General features: G+C 36.6%; 1 protein-coding gene across 6 annotated transcripts in view; it reads left to right on the forward strand.

The window, feature by feature from the left end:
* Positions 1-21,803, forward strand: part of LOC138707595 (KICSTOR complex protein SZT2-like) — a 216,067-nt gene that overhangs the window by 114,312 nt on the left and 79,952 nt on the right. For 5 of the 6 annotated variants that reach the window (XM_069837210.1, XM_069837216.1, XM_069837211.1 and 2 more), the window contains exons 20-28: positions 1,724-1,869; positions 3,169-3,293; positions 6,599-6,817; positions 6,916-8,022; positions 9,374-9,555; positions 10,899-11,240; positions 15,310-15,433; positions 15,507-15,737; positions 16,487-16,748. In XM_069837210.1, the coding sequence (XP_069693311.1) occupies positions 1,724-1,869; positions 3,169-3,293; positions 6,599-6,817; positions 6,916-8,022; positions 9,374-9,555; positions 10,899-11,240; positions 15,310-15,433; positions 15,507-15,737; positions 16,487-16,748 (2,738 nt within the window). The remainder of the gene's footprint in view (positions 1-1,723; positions 1,870-3,168; positions 3,294-6,598; positions 6,818-6,915; positions 8,023-9,373; positions 9,556-10,898; positions 11,241-15,309; positions 15,434-15,506; positions 15,738-16,486; positions 16,749-21,803) is intronic. The other variant, XM_069837213.1, reaches the window with a different exon arrangement.

Below are 21,803 nucleotides of genomic sequence, written 5' to 3' on the forward strand. Positions count from 1 at the left end.
CGTCAGCACTCGCTGAAATGTGCAAAGGGTATGCGGTGCTGTCCCGTGTGCACTGTCGTGCAACAGGGAGAGATAGAGAGCATTCCCGCTAGCAGCTACGGAGTGCACCCTAGTGCACTGCGTTTTCCGCGGGTAAGAGAGACTAGCCCCAGCGTGCTCTGTGCTGACGACCCCTGCTGTACAAGATGAAGTTTTTTTTTTACAAAGTCTTACTGCCTCTTTGCTTTGAATGACTTGTGTTTAATGTTTTGTAAATAAATTCCATATCGTACCCGAGATTGTTCGGCAACTTCTCTGTCGCAGCTGTGCTGTGGGTATGCAGTGTTCTCAGGCGTTGTTAGTGATTTAAACGTGGTGGAGAAGCGAACGAATTTATAAGATAACCCCAATATTAACCTTCCCTTGTGAGTACATTTTTTGCCTTGATGTTTATAATATTAAAAGGGCGGCCGATAGCTCAGTTAGTAGAGCAGCTGGCTACGGACTGGAAGGCTCAAGGTTCGATCCCAGCTGGTAACAGGATTTTTTCTTGTTGCCAAACTTTCAAAACGGCCCCGATGTTCACTCAGCCTCCTATAAATTTTTACTTGGTTATTTAACGACGCTGTATAAACTACGAGGTTATTTAGCGTCGATGAGATTGATGATACCGAGATGGTATTTGGCGAGATGAGGCCGAGGATTCGCCATATATTACCTGGCATTCACCTTACGGTTGGGGAAAACCCCCGGAAAAAAACTCAAGCGGGAATCGAACCCGCGCCCGAGCGCAACTTCAGACCGGCAGACAAGCGCCTTAACCGTCTGAGCCACGCCGGTGGCTGCCTCCTATAAAATTGAGTACCTGGGGGTAAAAGGCGGTCAGAGCGTGGTCCCGACAGCACCGCCTCATTCTAGTGCCGAGGTCATGGAAAGCATGGGGCTCTACCTCCAAGCCCCCCAAATGCCTTCATGGCATGTTACGGGGATACCTTTACCTTTTTTTACGTATATTACAAAACAATCTAAAAAGACTATTACTTATTCTTTGTAGTCCACCAAACGCACAGCCAAGAAGTTGCTTGTTGCTGAGCCAGAAAACTTCTCTTCCATTTTTTTGTTGGAATTAATTAACCACGAGAATCTGTTGAGTGCAGCTTTGCTGTTGCGATATATTATTGCTTACTTATCTATCAGTGTAATTGTATTTAGCTAACGTTGTTGGAAATAAAAATGTATATTTTATAGCTGTTTCATTTCTTAAAAAGTGAAAATGATCGGTTTTCCCTCGCCATATCGATATTACCCCATTTTACATACATGCAGATTTCACGTTCCAACATCATTAGCCATAGATATGCAATATTGAGCTACATGATCTTCATAATTAACTTACGGCGTATTCCCCTCGTCATTCAAGAGTTAATGACACAAATATGTAAAAAGTTGGATAGTAGAGTCTTGGTAACCAGATAAACAACATGGGTGCAACTTCAGCAGGCATCTGTCAAGTTATTACGCCTAAGTATTATAATTTGTAACTTCTTACGTCAATTGCCAATGCACAGCCCAGAAAGTGTCAAGCCAGAGAAATGACTTTCACCTCCTTTCTTCCCACTTTATAGTAAATTCTCGTGAGGAATGAAGTGATATTTAATATTTAATCTCATTTGACTTAACAGTTGAACCTCATTTTTTATTATTGTAAATGTCAATGATACTTATGCATATGTTTCCCTTTCAGATATGTCGTGTGGATGCTGAATGTATTTCTTCCCTTCTGACTTTCCAACATCTGAGCCTCATGTGTCGTAATGCTCGTGTACGTTCCCCAGCTGGGATTTCACCACTCAATGGAATAGCAAGAAGTTCTCCTCTCGATCCAAATGGGTAATTTTGCTTAATTCTTTGCTTCTTTGTACTGGAAAGTAATAATTGTGAAATATGTCATAAACACTGTAATATTTTGATAATGTGTCAGGTAGGGATATAGTGCTTTTACAGAGTGACGAAAAATTTACTTTCTTCTCTCCCTCTCCCTCACCCTCTTCCTCCCCCCTTCCTCTGTCTTCCTCTCCCCTTCCCCCTCCTCTCTTCCTCTCCTGCTCTCCTCCCCTCTCCCCCTCTTTCGCATCCCCTTTTCCTCACCCCTCTCTCCCATCTCCTCTTTTCCTCTCCCCTCTCCCTCTCCCTCTCTCCTGCACTCTCTCTCTCTCTGTCTCTATTTTTCCCCTTCATCTCCTTTTCCCCCCAATCTCATAATCCTGTATGACTGTTGATTTAATATTTTCGTTTTGCAAGGTGTATAGGTGTTAGAGTACTGCTTCACAAGTTAAGAACATTTTTGTTTTCAAAGGAACAGTACATATTTGCTGCAGAACTTATTGTTATTGTTACTTGTTTTGTAATAAAACTTAATTTGATGTTTTTGTTTTCAAAAGAATCTTGTGGAGTCGGAAGTAGTTTTGAAGCTGCTACTATTGTTAAATATCAAATCACCGAAGCTGAAAATCATAATATTTTCTGCTTAACTTAATTTTTTTTTCAACCGAAGTGTTAAGTGAAAATTAACGGAACATTATTGTTGCGCGCACATTCCTTTCCCTGACCATAATAAATATGCCTAGATGCTAAGTGGCATGTCAACCTCCCACTCTAAACATTAATTGTTTACAAGTACAGTAATGATGGCAGTTCTCTAAGACTTGTACGAGTATAATCCAACATACATGGTCGTGAGTACAAAACGGAAACATATTACATAAATTTGACTATGCCTTCTCATTATGCGTTTTACGCACTGGAGAATAAAACTGGTATTTGAGCGAACTTGTTTCGAAGGAATTGTGCACAACCACTTTGTGATATCTTTTTCTCCGCCAGTTCACAGGCCCTCTGTAATTTAAGAAAGTTACACCAAAATGATCATTTGAAATAAACATGAAATGATCAGAAGTCAGAAACCGTAGATTTTTCTGTGGGCACCCTTGAATATAACTGAATGAATGCTTACTTAGCTTGGTTATGTAATTTTCTGTCACTCTGTAAATGCCAGTGTTAATTTGTTCGTATGTAATGAGATGATGCTAAGGAAACAGGTTGTCTTAACAAACTAATATTGTGAAGTACATGTGTTAATAATAATGCAAAGAAATTAATGACTTTTCTTTTTCCTGTCATTTAAAATAGGTACAGTCCGAATGTTGTCACCTTGTCTGAACAGCGGATTCATTACATACCGTTTGCATTCAATCTTATGAATATCCTTCCTAAATGTCAGCAGGCTGAAATGCTCTTCTCTATGTTTATTCAAGGTAAGTTCTTTGGCGTAAATCGTGTTATAAGTTCATAGTCTCTAGAGTTGATGCAGTCTCCGATTAAATTAGTAGGTGCAATTTAATTATTTTTTTTTTTTTGTGGTTGGCAGGTGACTGAAATGAGACATAGGCTACTCCTCATTTCTGAACTTACGTAATTTAAAATTGAAAGACAAGTCTTTCAGCTTCAAATTAAGAAATTTACTTACAGTATGTAATATCAGTAAGTACAAATTTTGCAATAAGTAAAAAATGTATAGAAATTAAAATTTTTTGATATCACCATTAGCTGACATAAGAGACTGTCCTTTTTGGAATAATGTTAATACATTCAGAGGCATATGCAAGAGGGGGTTACCGAGTTTGAACCCCCCCCCACCTTGAACTTTATGAAAAAATGACATATTTAGATTTGAGTATTTTTTATCCATAATCGTTTCCCATTCTCTAATTTTTCACTGTCAGAGTAACAAAATCTACATCGATATAAGGCATAGTCCTCCTACCTCTCCTTGAATATAATTCCTGTGCTTGGTACTGCGGCATGTTCAAGTTATAACAATGCTATCTTTATTATAGAGAACCTGCCACCTAGTACCAACCTTGTAATAAAATGAAGTGATACACTATGAAATTTAACTTGTGAAACATATTGAAAAGGTTGTTTTGATAGTTCTACAGTGCAGATGTTGTTAAATATTGTGCATTGTCGATTTTAAACTCATTTAAGAGCGGTGTTCACTTGTTGTTTGAATTTTGACTTTATTGTAAAACGTTTGTTTAATGTTTGTGCATATGACAATTCATATTTTTAATATACACTTCACATTATCATTCGGGTTTTATATGTCTAAGCAGCTGCAAAGCTCAATTTTACAGTCTTTTCGTTTTAGCAAAGAGTCACGTAGTCTCACTTCTAATGTGATCTTTAAATGTACAACCAGATACATGCCGTAAAAATCTCACTTTAGCTGTTTCAATTACTCTTTTATCACTCCTACGAGAATTATAATCCTACATATACGTGGTACAGTCATTAAGTTCTAATACTGAGCGCATAGTGGCGTTGTGGTGCACTATAGTGCATAGGTGGCACCATGGTATGATACCTTGTCAGTTAGTCTCTCGACCCAACAAGAGACAGTTGAGTGCATGCACTGTAAGCAGAACTACGGTCTTTGTTGTGACGGTGATTTGAATGCGCACGTCGGAACCCGAGATGTCACAGTTTGAGCAACGGGCAAACATCAAGTTCTGCCAGAAATTAGGCAAAACTGCTGCTGAAACGTTTCAAATGATGCAGCAAGTTTACGGTGAGGACACAGTGAGTCGCAGTGTTGTGTTTAGGTGGCACCGACGTTTTTTGCAAGGAAGAGACATTTGGAAGATGATGTGCGTATTGGTCGGCCACAAACAATTCGAACTGAACGCAAGATCCAAGAAGTTGCAAAGTTGGTGCGTGCTAACCGCTCCCAATTGGTAGACGATATTGCAGCAACAGTAGGGGTCAGCCATGGTACTTGCTACAAAATTCTGTCTGATGACCTGAACATGTCTTGTGTTACCCAGCACAGTGTGCCACGAATCCTGTCGCAAGACCAACGTTATGATCGCATGACGATTTGTGGTGACCTCATCAGTAGTGCTGACGATGATCCGACGTTTCTCAACCGGATAATAACTGGAGACGAAACTTGGTGTTTCCTTTATGATCTGCAACTGAAGCGACAATCCGACAAGAAAAAACCGCGACAAGACAGGTCAAAAGGCAAGGTGATGCTTGAACTGTTTTTTGATTCAAATGGAATTGTTCACATGGAATTCATCCCAGAAGGTGCAACTGTGAACAAAACCCGCTACAAAGAGATCCTTGGCCGTTTACGAGATTCAATTCGCCATAAGCGACCTGAGCTATGGCGTACAAAGAATTGGCTGTTGCTACATGACAACGCCCCTGCACATCGCTCTGTCCTTGTCCAAGAGGAACTTGCAAGACAACAGGTGACAGTTCTTCCACACCTTCCGTACTCACCTGATCTCGCACCATGCGATTTTTTCCTCTTTCCTCGCATGAAAGCAACCCTACGTGGGCGTAGATTTCATTCTTACGAAGAGGTCATGACTGCCACAAGAGAAGCCATACGGGACCTTCCTGCCAACATCTTTCAACGGTGCTTCCAGCAGCTATATCAACGTTGGCAAACGTGCAGAATGGCCAACGGAGACTATTTTGAGGGAGGATGTGATTCTGTTTAAATGTATGCCGTGTTATGCGGCATCTTGTTATACATCCAGATTCTTGTTGGAGCCTACCCTCCAGGCATCAAATCTTAGAACTTAATGACTGTACCACGTATTATATAAACTGTAAAACACACAAAGAAATTTATATGATCTGTGGTAAGCAGCATGAGAACTGGATGTATGGCACACTGATTTTTTTTTTTCCAGTGGCAGATATGACTTTGCACCATTCACTTGTGTGTCTGAATCTGTAAGCAACGTGATGAAAATGCAGTTCTTTTTTTCGTCACAGGCATTGCCCTGGGTCCAACATGCCAATATGGTTGCCAGACTTGTTTTAGGATAAAAAGGAAGATTTTAAATTTTGGTCAATAAATATCTGTTTATAAGACAACATGTGGTAAATATAAGAGAAAAACTCGGTATTTAAAATTTAAACGATAAGATACAACAGAATTAACAAAATTGAATGGATCATATATCAAAGAATGCTCGATGAAAGACTAGTAACACAAGCCTTGCAGTATTGGCCCAAAGGTGGACGAGATATAGGAAGACGTGTGCGTCATTGGGAAGACTACTGAGGTGAAACAGGTCAATATGTCCTATCCTGATAGATGATGATGATGATGATGATGCCTAATCCAATTGTAGACTTTAATGCTTTCCTCGATCATAAAATACGTAGGAATGTACCTATTTAAAAAGTAAATGCTGGATTGGTTCCCATTTACACTATAAATAATATGAGTACACATAATATTTTGCAAGATCTCAGTCTCTACTCTTTTTGATATTGCCACTAGATGGCATGGGGGTAAGTGGACAGGCTGATAGATATCAGTAAATCCAATGTGTCAATAACAATGTACTGCTCCAAACGATAGACAGTCGCAAAATGACCTCCAATTTAAAGTAACGATAAATAAAACCGAGATAAAGAAATGTCTGTCAGAATTTATACACTTTTCCACGTAAGTTAACTTTTTCTTCAGGAATAAAATACACACGTCATCAGAAACTTCTTTCCTAGTTTTTAATGACTGTTATTTTTACAGATTTGAGTTCATTTGGTAATACGGATTCGGCAGCAGATGCCCCAAACAAGCTGCTTATTGAACAGCTCTTTGAACAGCTGAAGCAAATCCATGACAAAGAATTACAGCTTACATCGGATGACTCAGTTTGGTTCTTACATCTTCTGCACGCAAGAGAGCGTGATGAGGCAGCCTACTCTATTCCTATCCCCATGCCTGTAACCCATAGAACAGAAACAGGTTTGTGAAGTAACTTTCATTCTGCTCTTTATGAAAAGGAAGTATATTTTCTTATCGTGATCTTTACTTTTTAACTCTATGATTGCGATTTATTTCAGAAGCAGAACGTCCTCAGATGCATTCGTATGCCAATAGTGTTGCATCTGAAACCACAATGTGTGACAAACTGGACAAGGGATCTGCACAAGGTCCAGCACTCGTACCCAGATGGCGATGTTTTCTGAAGGGCATTAACTCTACTCACATAGTTCTAACATTTGTACCTGCCAGCTATAGCGATCTCAAACTCCTCATGCTTCCTGGAAAGACTCTGGAGGAGGCACATCCACGTGCTTTGAAAATGGTAGTGTTCCCTTCAGGACAGTCTGCAACGGAAGCAATGAGTGCTGGAAAGACTGGCGAGAAGACAGCGTGGGGTGATATGCCTGTGAGCAATGTCCATGTTCTCCCGTGTGCAGAACAAAATGCCTCTTTTCTTTCTCGAAGCTCCTCGTGTGATACTTCGTGCATTTTTAATAAACTTCCGTTTGCCACTCACCTTCGTTCAGATTCGTGCTCTCCACTGTCATTCGACCAACACGAGATAATAAATGACACTCCTTTCCGAATGAGGGCTCGGTCTTGGGACACTGTTACAAAACATGCTAGTCAAAATTTGGACCGCATTCGTACTGGTTCCATGGACTCGAAAATAAAGGTGAAACATCCTTTCATTTGGCCGTCTCTCAGACTGAGAGATGGAGCAACAGATACAGAGGAAGGTAAAGGTTGTCGCGAAAAATATCCCTTTAGTATGTCTCCGAAAGTTTCCTCTATTCCACCAAATCCAACTCCCGATCTGAACTCTCATGTTCCGAAGTATGGTGCCGTAACACTACCTGTTTACGTGTATGACTGTCCTCTGTCTACGCTAATGGACGTTCTTGTTTACAGAGATACAGATGCAGAATGTGATAATAAAGTTAGCAAAGATATATATCAGGATAGGACTTTCAAATTACAAAATATTTTTGATCTTCTGCCCAATGTAAAACAGTGTCAGTACCCTTTGAAGGAAGGAGATGATGATGACGATGATGATGGTGGACGATTACCAGGACGAGAAGGGGATTCTGGAAGAGTTTTGGGAGATGGCCTGGAGAATCGATCAGGAACAAAGCACACCAGTCCTGAACCAAAATCTGAGGACTCTGATGGGGTGCCAGGTAAGTAACAACAGAACACACAAAGTAAAACAGTAAAAGGATACTGTCTTTCCATTAGTTTCTCCCTTTTAAAAAGCATTTAATAATGTATATTTGTGAGCATGCATGTATACGATAGCTAGGTAGAGAGAAAGAGAGAAATATTGAAGATTCAGACACATCTATGTACCTTCATACACACACGCACGCACACACAGACAGACACACACACAGAGTGGGACTCCAGCAAACATTCCTTGGTGTTTCTCTCTGCCAACCAGTGGCAGGTACTCCACACTACCACAAACTTACAGCACTTCACTGGATTAAAACTTATATACTGTGTTATATTAATAGCATTCACTACTCATCCTCCTAACAGTAGATGCTGGAAGTGTTACTTGTTTTGTATGATACATAATTCACATAACCTCATTATACCTGTTCACTAAATTGAATCATATTTTTCTATGTGGAACTGGGTGGCCAGGGAATTTACACCTAAAGTTTTCCCTTCTGCCACACAATTTCTTTCCCCCGTGTTTACATTTTCGAAATTGGACATTTCTCCTTTCTTGAGCCATGAAAAAGAATGGTTCAGAACAGAATTAACAAAATTTCTCCATACACATAACTTCTACTCAATTGATGGATTGTTTGCACTTGTAAATTAAATTAATCTGCGTATTATGTGCTGTATATTTTTGTATAACTTTTGACTTTCCTCACATCTCAAAGCTAGAATGCTGATATAAAATCTAAGGAATACAATAAATCGAATGAAAATGGAACTAGAGGTGTTCACTGCACTGTTTCAGAGAGTACAGTGATTGTTAAATATTTGGTTTAACTTTAATTGTTGTAGACATCTTATATTTCTATGAAGTTGTGCTATCATTTCTGGAAAGAAGTAGGCTTTATTTTATTTTAAAATAAAAGGAAAATTAATATTTTATCATTTATTATTTACAAATTTTCTCTTGTATATTTAATGGCACAGAATCCACATTATTGATGGCTGATTTTATTTATTGTTCTTGTTAAAATATTTTTCAAGGTATAGTGCTTGAATATACTTTACTTTTTAAAGGATGCTTTGTATGCTCTCTGAATTATTTTTGGTGATTTTACTCTTTTATGCTCTCAAAATTTACATTTCTCAGGCCCTCAGTCTTCCAGATTGAAGATAAGGGTACCAATCCTGTGTGTAAAGTGTCGTCAGACTTTCTGACATTTGATGTTTTCCTAATGATGAGTGATGATATTTACTTTAATTTTTTTTCTTATATGAGTTCAGCATAGAACGTTATTGATTATTGTCCCATTTCAGAATACTGATATAACCATATGGTTAAATCTTGATTTGTTTCAGATATTCCAAGTCTCAGTCAGTACTGCAACAAGGTGGTGAGCCTTGCTTACTACAAAGTTTTTGTTTTTTCTCTCTTCAAGTCACTTCACTTGAACAGTTCAGTTCATGCTCTTGATGTTCAAGCAGCTGTAGATGAATGTGAAGAAGCTCTTATCGAAATTGACATTACCAACTATATACAGGTAAATTTTCAATTTTTATATTTCCATTTCGTACAATATTCTGGTCACGAGACATAATCATATACTTTGTCTTTTCGGGATTTATTTCCAAACCGATCGCTTTACTTGCTTCAAGTAAAATTTCCGTGTTTTCCCTAATCGTTTGTGGATTTTCTCCTAACATATTCATGGCATCCGCATAGACAAGAAGCTGATGTAACCCGTTAAATTCCAAACCCTCTCTGTTATCTTGAACTTTCCTAATGGCATATTCTAGAGCGAAGTTAAAAAGTAAAGGTGATAGTGCATCTCCTTGCTTTAGCCCGCAGTGAATTGGAAACACATCTGACAGAAACTGGCCTATACAGACTCTGCTGTATGTTTCACTGTGACACATTTTAATTAATCGAACTAGTTTCTTGGGAATACCAAATTCAATAAGAATATTATATAAAACTTCTCTCTTAACCGAGTCATACGCCTTTTTGAAATCTATGAATAACTGATGTACTGTACCCTTATACTTCCATTTTTTCTCCAATATCTGTCGAATACAAAAATCTGATCAATAGTCGATCTATTATGCCTAAAACCACACTGATGATCCCCAATAATTTCATCTACATATTGAGTTAATCTTCTCAAAAGATTATTGGACAAAATTTTGTACGACATCAACAAAAGTGATATTCCTCGAAAATTACTATAGTTAGTCTTGTCCCCCTTTTTAAAGATAGGTACAATTATGGACTCCTTCTATTGATCTGGTACAATTTCCTTTTCCCAAATAGTGAGTACAAGCTTATAAATTTCGTTAGATAATGCGCTTCCACCCTCTTGTATTAATTCTGCTGGAATTTGTTCAATACCTGGAGACTTGTAATTTTTCAGCTTTTCTGTCGTAATTTCGACTTCAGAAAGTGTGGGTTCGGGTATAAATGGCTCAGCAGTTTGTATTTGAATTTCGTCATTTCTATTTGGTCTATGTACATTTAGTACATTTAGTAGTTGCCCAAAATAGTTTTTCTATTTGTTCAGGATTCAATGAGTGTCCACAAGCAAGTCTCCTTTCTCATCCTTGATCACGTTTATCCTTGCCTGATATCCATTCTTAAATTCCTTTGTGCCCTTATATAAATCTCTAATGTTAATATTCTTACTACCTGTTTCTATCTCATTGAGTTTTTCCTTCAAATAGACTCTCTTTTTATTCCTAAGCGTGCAAATTGCTTCCCGTCTTTTATTGAAATAAATATTTTTATTTGCCTCAACTGGATCCTGTAAGAATATTGAATATTAGTTGAATATTAGGTTATACATTGGTTTTAACTGGCTTTATGATTTGTAAATTTTGTTTGGAACAGACTGTATGTGGCCACTTGAAGGACTTCCGTATGAAAGCAAGAGTAGACGAAATGAAGAGAAGCAATGAAAACAGCCCGCAACATGAGTCAAAGCCTCCAGAGATGAGTGGAGTATCTGGGCAAGATACTGTGACAGCCTCTAGCACATCATTGGACCGTTCTGATTTGGAGCCCAAATTTCCTTTGTCTTTGCTACAAACACATGCTCCGTGTCAACAACTTGAACTTCTACACAAACAAATCAAAACAAAGTTCATGCAGATCCTTACTGTCATGTTCAGACCAGTTCCTTCCCACCCAGAGTTCTACTTCTGTACACCAAACTGGGAAAAGACTCGGATGGTTGGTATTTACACAAGAAGTATTTGATTTTAGGGATTGAACCAGGAGCTACTATTATTCCTAAAACTTAACTGTGTATAAACTAATGAAATTGATATTCGTAACAAAGTGTGAAGGCTTAGGGCCATATTCAAAAATGTCACTGCAACTTCACTTTGTCTTGACTTCCTCGAGTTATATAAAGTGCTAGATCCATATTCAGAGACAATACTTATCTTTTCCTTGACGAAATCAAATCTGGGTAAAAAGCAAGTGAACTTTGTATTTGACATCATCATATAATGACATAGCACTTTCAACCCATAGCTGTTCCTTGCGGAAAGTGCGGGTATCATCCATTCATTGCTGGCTACATTTCGTTTCAAACCTGTTATTTAAAAAAAACAACATATATTGAAATTGAAGGAACCACAGATGAAGGTGTAGGCCTGTAACAAAGAACTCTCTTACGAATATTAAGATGTGATGGAAAATAAGAAATCAGACATCACTTTGGTTTCGGAAAAGAACAAGAAATGACACGAAATTTAGAGCCCAAAAACATAAGTACCAGTAATACGACATGGAAATTGCATTAGAATGTTAGCATTACCGGTATATTGAATAAAATATATTTATTCTAAGATGAAAAAATCAGAGTCCATGATCGATTTTTTTCCAAATCTATAATGTTATGTAAACAGACGCATGTAAGTTGACTCCTGGTTGGATTATGAGAGCATTGAAGACTGAAAGTTCACTCCTGTACCTTGGGATCAGGCATAAAAGTTAATTCCCATAGTGGATAATATTTGGTTTATTACATTGTATGTTGTACATTTTCCAAGACGATCAAATTGCAGTATACTATTTGGCTGAATTGAATTGAATTGAATTGAATTTTGGGAGGGGAGCACTATTTAGTTGCCTCAGGCAAATTAGAGCTCTAAGTGAGGTATGAGGTTGATCTTCACGTATCTTGAATATTGCTAGCTTTTGGCTAAGTTACGACTAAAGTTTTGACTCTGAATACAAATTCTATCTACTAGAATCAGATGCAAGTGAAAGTGAAGTTGAAGTGACATTTGTGAATATGGCCCGTAGTAAGGCTTCTCATCATTGTGTGAGAAAATCTAATTCTGATTTTTCCAGATTTTTTATAGTAATGAAAGTTGTCACAAGTTCGTAACTATAGGCACTGTGCATGGGTCTCAAAATCGTACTGGTGGCGCCGCACAGTGTCTCAATTCCTAATTAACTACAGGCTCGCAGTCATTTACTAGTCATGTGTGATATAGAAATTACATGCGGCTTTCTGCCGATAAAAAGTTGTAATATTAGTAAGAATGGGTTCATTGATTCATAGTGTTCTGCCCAAGGGCAGTTCTTTCACTGCAAACCCAGCAATCTCCAGTCTTTAATTATTTTTACAGACTCAGTGGAAAGTTCAGTACTGCTAGAGGAGTGTAAAAATGTAACTGTAAAGTTCCTGAAATATCAGTGAAGTTGTTTGGCATTTAAATCAGATTTCAGACCATTGAATGAGGGTGAACAGTCATATTACGAAAACATTGATATACTTATATTTGATGTTATGACGTGTGTATAATGTCTCTATAAATTACGTGTTTTAATGTGATTTAATTCTAAAAGTAGTCTTAATTACACTTCCTGAATGGGCGACTGCAAATTCTCTAAAACACAACACACATGAACAATATCAACATACTACCTCTGATTGAGGTTCTGGCTGATATGTACATCTGTTATCAGGCTATACATCTCACTTGACGATGTGTCAGCGGAAGAACAATATTGTTTGTATGCATATGAAGTCTGACTAGTGTAATTTGTAGCTAGTCGGCGATATATGCAATGGAAGGGAAAAGGAACTGGCCACTCTACCCCATGATATTCTGGTCTAGTTGCCTCATAAGTGGTGCCTTGTTGGTATCACTTATGAGGTTCAGACTTCTCTTTGGACAGTTGAATAAATAACAAGATCAACATGCAGAAGCAGTTCCATTGATAGTTTGTGTAAAATGTTATACTGTGTATTTTAATTCGCTGAATGCATCTTTCAACATGAATTCGAACACTGGCAACGCTGTAAGTAGTTTCGACTTCTTCAGCTGTTAATTTACCACCATGCAAATACGATGGAGTAACAACAATGGTCCCTTTGTCGGAGAGGTTTGTTATTATTCCGGGAAAACCTGACTTCATCACCACCTTCTAATAACATCAATAATCCTCAATCAGTTGTTATGAATGTGTCACTCGATCTGCCATGGTAGCATTTAGATTTGAAGGCCACCATCTGATCCACGTTGGGTAGCCATTCCACTTCTGAACAATTAATTGTCACTCTACATTTTTCAATGTTGCAGGCATTGTTTCTTGAATACTTTCTCTGCTAGGCCAAAACCCAAAATTATAGTAACCATTGTGGATGTCAACAACATTAAAGTGGCGGTAAAAATACATTATAATTATAATTGTACGATTAACTCCAAACATCACCCTCATAGCAGAATACGACAATCCAGTTTTCATTTTAATTGGAAAGTATGAGTAGACGATTGTCTTTACTAATCTTACTCTTGGACAGAATTTTTCGAAAGCTTTCGATGTGAAATTCACTAATAAAAATGACAAAAATAATATGTATGGTTTACATCTTGGGGCGTTTCGACTATCTATGGTAGCTATTTTTGGGTTAAATGATAGAATTGGAAATATTTCTTATGATTCTACGGGTATGATTGTGTTTCAATTGGCAGCAATTTTAACAATATATTCGAAACCACAAATGTGACTCCCATTAAATCTGGTAGTTCTGTCTCATATTTTATTGTGGAATAATTTTGGAAACCTTGCATTGCATTAAAGATATCATCTGTTCCTGAACGTTTGTCATAACATTTCTTATGTGACTTCAGTTCGGCATGTAATGGAATAGACACTTGAGTAGACAATCCACACAATTCAATTGTGAAAGAAAAAACAAAATCATTAAGAATGGTTCCATTTACTTCTGCCTGTATGGCTACTTCATTTTTCGAAATAACACTTGTTGAGCATTCGCCTTCCATAAAACTTAAATTTTCATCTTTTCTTCTTCTTTATGCGTCTCTTTCGTACCTTCCCGGAGCTAGTTCAGATGAGGCAGTCTTTTTCTTGTAATCTTTTATAAAAATACTGGGAACGGTATACTAGTTTTGGGGGCGTTCTGATTTCGTTCCCAATAAAATGAATACTGCAAATTCTTGCTGCGGGTGTTGGTTTCCAAGGTGAACCATCAGCACTTGAATTAAATATCGATATGAATACATTTAAAAATAAGTATATTATTATTTATTGTTGCTAATATTATACATAATATATATGTAAAGAACTCAGTAATTATGTACTTTTTGAAATTTAAATGATAAATTCCTGTTGTTGTTAACTTAATGGTTATTTATAAACATATTACTATATACATTCTATTTTTTATATCAGGCCTAGTATATAATAATACTATTATTACAAGCAGTGTCGCCTTATTTACTTTCGTCTGCGTACTGCATGACTCCACAATTAGTGTCGTTGCACTTCAGTTTTCTGTTTTGGGAATGAATAAAAACAATATCGGTTGGTGTGTTCCTATAAGCATTACTACACTCAAGAACACAGCAATTTGCATTACCTTTCCCCTTTTTAGGATCATCCATATTTCTAATCATTTAACCTGTGATGTTAAGTATATTCATACGCTTCAAGCACAACTCTATCGCTGCTGTCCCGCAGTTAGTAACAACAGTCACCACCAGAGGAGCTTGCACAGTGCCTATAGTAATCTTTGCTGTGAAGGGAACATATTGAACACAATCTCTGCCTGAGCATTTCTGTTCGTGATTTCGTCATTATGATAAAAGTAACATAGGAATTCGATGTTACAAAAAATAATATTATTGGTTTGTAATTAATTATTTTCCTCCAGAATGGTAAGGGTGGTTGGGTGTGTGGGACTCCTGCTTCCTATAAACACCTGTGCTGTAAGATTAGTTTAAAATGTGCTCTTTGTGTCAAAGCTTTTCTTTTGCAGGGAGAGCAAACTCAGGCGAATGAAGATGAAGCTCATGACCAAAAAGCATCTGAGTTGGAAGATGACTTAGACACTTTCCATTCCGAAATTGTGGAATTCCGGTGTGATCACATCACTGGTATAGGTAAGAGGTGAAATTATGATGAAGTGACCATACCAGATTGATCAGTATCATATGACATGAATGTTGTTACCAGGAATTGCAGGTATGGGAACAGGTACAACATGGGAAGCTCAGGGTGGTCTGATGACCCCAGATGATGCTCGCACTTCCTTGTTGTCCAACATGGATTCAGACAGTGTAAGTGAATTACCAGATGAAGAGGTGTCCGAGGACGTTTCGCCTCTTTTTCTTCACCTCACATGTTCCATACGCTCAAAAGGAAAAATTAGCAGTTGTTCAGTACGAATGCTGCCCACATGTCTCGGTTAGTATACATATAGTAATTTTAAAAGTATTTTAGATTGTGTGAAATACATAAATTGTACATTTTCGAGATCAGATCTGTTACATAAATTCTCACAGACAGTGCTATACATTGTTCCACCTTGAATCTTGCGTACACTACTTTTAACACTTAAATACAAATGATTGATAAAATGACAGACTTACTAGTGTTAATTATATAAGCACGTGTGGCTTACAGCCGAAACTCAACACACTAAAACACACCCTAATCAAATTCTCAACACACAGATCAATTTCAGAACACACTCACTATTTGATTCCACTTTTCAACATGCAAACACACCCCTACAACAGGCAGCGATATCAAGATGATGCCAAGATCTAGTAGGCTCTGATGATGGTGTACAGTATATACTGAAACAGCTGTAAGCCACACGTGCTTATATAATTAACACTAGTAAGTCTGCCATTTTATCAATCATTTATACATTATTGCTTATGTTGTGTATATATTCAGTTATGTGATCTGGCATCATATTGTAGAAAGATTAAACATTTAATTTTTGTGAATGTAATTTATGGCACACATGCACACGAACTTTAGTTAATGTTATTGGTATAAAGAGTCAATAATGTAGTGTTTGTGTATAAATCTGATTTTAAATCTAATCTAAATCTTAATTTTTTTATGTGTCTTCATTTATATTCTGGTATATTGAAAGTATAAGAAGTTGAACTAATGAAATTTATGTCCCTCTTTTCTGATAGGAGAGCTGATTCAGTCTTGGGAATCAGACGAGACTGAGTTGGAGTTAAAAGAGCTTCAAGTTACTCTTGACATCCTGTGCCTTACACTGTCAGATGAAACAGAAAGTGATGTGTTAGTTGAAGAAAGGGTCCCGCACGTTATCAAGGTGTCACCCCTGTGCTCACCAACTGCGCCTCGTCCAGAGGAGTGCGACAGCCTTGAGCCAACTCGTCCTGGTGGCAGTGTTGGCTCAGGCGAGTGTTCAGGATCACCCGACATTCAGTAAGTAGATAGTACCAATCATATTGCATATTATTACTATCTCTTTACTAATAATAATGTTAAAACTTGTTAAATTAACAACTTTTGAACTGTATTGTGCTAAATAATAGAAACTTAATGAGGTACTTTCCAGACAAGTACAACAATTTCTGTAAGTGCAGTGAAATCATCCATAGAAACTGGTACCTTTGTGTCTAATTTCGGAGTTGTTTTCGCCATTATGAAACATTCTAGTGACTTTAGATGCTAAAGCAGTGATCATTTTGTTAGTTATTCTTAATCATAATATATTTCGTGTGAGTGCAAATTTATTTAATAAAGTTAAAAAAAACTTGCAAATGTGGGGGGAATGCAATCAGTTAATTCATTTTAGGTTGTCACATCACTTCCAGACACCATTAATTCTAATAAAATTCAGGTACTTTGCTCCAAGAACAATTTAATTTAAGAACAAAGGATAAAGGAGATTAGAACTTAAGGATTCGGGTCCTGCTCATGAACTCATCTCTGAAAATAGAAACTTATAACTGATGATACCTTGTTGAATATTTAACCCATATATGCCCACAGGGTCGTTAACGACCCATGTCGTATTTTTATTGGTTCCTTTAATATTTGTTTAAATTTTCGGTTGGACACCATTATGTGTTCGATAATACATTGACAACACTTCTGTTTGTCCAATTGCTCCATTGTAACTCTCAGCAATGCATTTTAACTGAAAATGTGTAACACTTCAGTTTGGTTGTAATGCACGTCAACAAAGAAATGTAAGTAGACACTTCATTGTTGAGTATTTTAGTTCTGTTATTATTTTATTACATAGGGCAAGCAGTAACCAATATGATTACATGATGTAGAGTCATGAATTTTATTCAGTAGAGGTGTAATAGTGTAAGAAATTTGGTGTGGGTCGTTTTCGACCCTATGGGCACATAGGGAACCTTTCGTACCTTTTCCTAAATTTTCTAATATTATTATTGATAATTATTATGAGCAGATTTCCTTTACTTTCATATTCCCTATGAAAATTTACGAAACATTTACGATTTATAAATACGTGAAGTAATTTTTTAGGAAAACTACTATCCCACTAACACAGCTAACAAGCAAACATTCTGATGAGGGCAAATAAAAAAGTTATTTTTTTTCTTCCACCATGTTAATAATGTCAGAAGAAGTACTTGTACATATTTTGGCCACTCGACCGCTATTACGAGGCTGTCCAGAAAGTAATTTTCCCTTTTTTGCCGTTTACAGAAAAAAAGCACAATTGCATGGAAAGATTTATTGAAACAGATACAGCAATTGTTGCGCGCTATTTGTCAACATATCCCCAACTGGAATTGAGACATCTGTCACACCATGGGGTCAATTTTTGTATCTTTGTGTCGTAGAAGTCAGCCGCTTGGGATCAGAACCAGCGTTTGATAGCCATTTGCAAGTCTCTGTCGATCCCATGATATGACAAATATCTCAATTCCGGTGAGAATATGTTGAAAAATAGCTCTACAATTGCTTTGTCTGTTCCAATAAATTTTTCCAATGAAATCGTGTTTTTTTTTTTTTTCTGTGAACTTCCCCTGGCAAACTTATTTTTTTACAGCCCTCATAATTGCGGTTGAGTGGCCAAAATTTGTATAAGCACTTCTTGTGAGATTATCAACATAGTGAAAGAAATTAATTACCTTTTTTATCTGCATCCATCAGAATGTTTTCTTGTAAGACGTTTGTTTTCCCTTATTTTAAAGATAATTACGACAAATCTCACAAAAAGATTCTTACCACTTTCGAAATACTGGAAGAACTTGAGACAGTATTTTCTCAAGAAAATATTTCAAATTTTGAGTGGTTCTACAACCTTCTGAAGATGATGGTAATGAAACTGGTGACGATCCGGTTGACGAAGATTGTAACTATCTCTGTGCTATCGCCAACTTGAGACTCCAGCTGAACTTTTTGTCAATAAGGAATCTGTAGATTGCAATGAAATTGTTCATAACAAAGATTGTGAAAATGAAAACGTGGTAGAAGTACAACTATCTTCCTGGGCCTCCTCTGTAGAAGCATCAGGGATAATTGGAGGGACGGATGTGACCTTATAAAAATAGTCATTAGCTACAATTAATCGTTCCAGTTTTGTAGAATTAGAGTCCATTGTTTCTCGCGTTGTGGGCCAGAAATGTAAAAGATGTGTTTACTGCAGAAGTAAAACCACAAAAGCATGCAAAAGATGTGATGTAGCATTGTATGATATGTGTTCCATACAGCTTCATGCGTAGTTTTTTGTGATGTACATCCATTTACATTCGCTTCATTTGTAAGTTCATGAAAGCAGCACTTATTTGGTTAGTGGTTACCAGTAATATTTTGTTTGATTTAGGATGCTATAGTTGTGCAAAACTTTTTTTTCATTGGTAGTAGTAGTTTTGTAAATTTATTGTTTTATATTTTTTTTTTTTGTAAAAATTGAATCCTTACAGTAATAAAATAAATTCCTATTATATCAAACATGAGTCATTCCATGTCAAATCGAACACCTACGAAACATGACAACTTAATATTTGCTCCAATTTTTTTTCATATATTCTATTGATGAAATTAAATAACCCATGTGTAATTTTTTCGGGCTGACACAATTATTTAGTCATTTATTAAATGTTACATTTTCCGTAAATTTGAATGCAATGTATTATGAAAATGGTTATACTGAAGATTCTATAAATCGTAGAAATTTCGTATTTATATCATTTTAAAGTGCAATAATTGCAGTATTATATACTAATTTTTAGTGTTCAATCAAAATATAAAATGGGCCCTTTTTAGGGGGTTATATTTTTTAAATACGTTTTCATATATCAGGGACTTACTTCTAAAAAGGGGAAAAAATATCATTATATTCTTTGAAATGTTTTACGTAGAACTGCGTTGGTTTTAGAACTCTATTCGAGTCAGAAGTCGCTGTGCAAATAATTTAGTGATGGTATGTTCTGGTCAGAAGGCTCGGATTGAGTGAGACCGTGCGCCGGAGCATACAGCTGCAACAGCAGCAGCGAGAGTGACTAATACATTATCAGTGGTGCGGTGTTACTTTACGTAAATAAACAGATAACCTCTAGTTCTAAAAGCACGTAATGTCCCTTCAACACTTAGCAGTTTCCCTTTAATTTATCTAACAATAATTCCTAAGTCTTTCAAAGTAGGTATCGTGTTGTGTTGTGTGCATGTCAAATCAAACACCTGTATACGAAACATGACTCTTTCATCGTATTTAGTATTTGCTTAAATCTTCTAAAATATGTTGTGCAGATCAAAATAAGAGGTCTGTAATTTTTTGGGATCATACTTTAAAATTTTACTATTTATACTCTTTTAATTATATGACAAATTCATCCACGACGCAGTATGAAAATGCTCATTGTTAAGATTCTATGCATCATAGACGTTGAGTGTTGGTGCCATCTGAAATGGGAAGAAATGAACTATTATATTAATTCTTTTAAGTATAAGTTGAAATAAAAATGGGGTTGTTTTAGAGGGTCACTTTTTAAACATAACTTAATATTTTTTTATAACAGCTTACTTTAAAAATGCAAAAAAATATACGTACAATCTGTTATATTTTACATAGAACTACGTTGGTTTCAGATTGATTTCGAGTAAGAAATAACTTTAAAAATAATTTTTTGAAGATGTGTTCGCTGTGCGCCAGTGGTGCTACGCATACTGTATCGAGTGACAAGAATCTGACCTTGGACCTTGGTAAGGCGAGCATGTTGAAGGGGTGTGAAAGAGTATTAATAACTTGCAAGACGCCCTCCAGCAACCCCAACAGTTTCTGTATCAACGAACGATCCAGTTGAGACTCTGTAAGATCAGAAGTGTGTTGTGTTGCTGCAATCATGAGTGACGTGGTAAAACGAAGTTACAGTTACTGTTTTAATCAGTTCAAACTGTCTAATCACAGAAAAATAAATAAATATTAATGCATGTGACCTCTGCAATGCTTGTGAAACTGAAAATGCAAGACGTAAACTTGTCATCTGATCTGAAAGTGTGTAAAAGTTGCAGTGTTAAAATTTCAAAACTTCCTAAGGAGCAAAGTGTAAGTGAATTGTGTGCGCCTGGTACTAGTGATGTGAACGTGGTAATAGAAAGTGTGGAAAGTGATACCCCTACCTCATCTTCTGGTAGTTCAGTCAGTATCGCAGACTTAGAGAAACTGAACTATTCCCTTCAAAGTGAGAGCAAAGTGGTGGACATTAAATAGAATTGATATTGGTTGTAGTTGATTAGTTTTAAAAGTCCAGTGTTGTGTAAGCTGTAGTTATTTTCACAAGTGTATATTTTACAAAAACAATATTTAAATACAGTATTGTGTTATGTAAATTACGTAAAAGAGTGATATTCTGACCGTGGAACAATGTAAAGTGGTCACACGACTCTCATCCGGAGCTGCACCTGCACATCATCTTGCAACAGTACTTATGCAGCCCGCGACCTCAAGACGCGCAGCTTGGTGAGTCATTTAATTATTCTTGAACGGCTCGAAGTAGAGTTCTGATTTTTTTAAGGGTGGTTAAAATAATTTCAATGTATTTAAGGATTTTTTTCTGTAATTTTAAAGTAAGTCGCTGCCATTAAACATATTTTTATACATTTAAATGTTTTTTAAAACAAAGTTAACAAACTTATATTTTTATATTATTATGCGAAGAATAAAGTGTGTACTGTCACCTTCAAATTGAGACAAAGAGCAAATCTCTGTGATGATTATTACTGGAGATAATCACGTTTAACAATAATGATGCACGACCTATTTCAGAATCTTTGATAACACATATCTACCACAATAATCGATATAGACAACAATAATAAAACCCGTATTTATTTTTTCAACCCATAGAATGTGTAAAATTTGTTTTATCTAAATCGGAGACATGAAAGTCAATTCCAGGCTAAATTTGTGCGATTTGACGTGGAATGACTCACATGTAAAAGTTGGCTAAATTATGTCCAACAACCTTAGTAAATACGCCCTATTACATAGCACCC

This window comes from Periplaneta americana, chromosome 10 (genome assembly GCF_040183065.1).
Source record: "Periplaneta americana isolate PAMFEO1 chromosome 10, P.americana_PAMFEO1_priV1, whole genome shotgun sequence".
NCBI lineage: Eukaryota > Metazoa > Arthropoda > Insecta > Blattodea > Blattidae > Periplaneta > Periplaneta americana.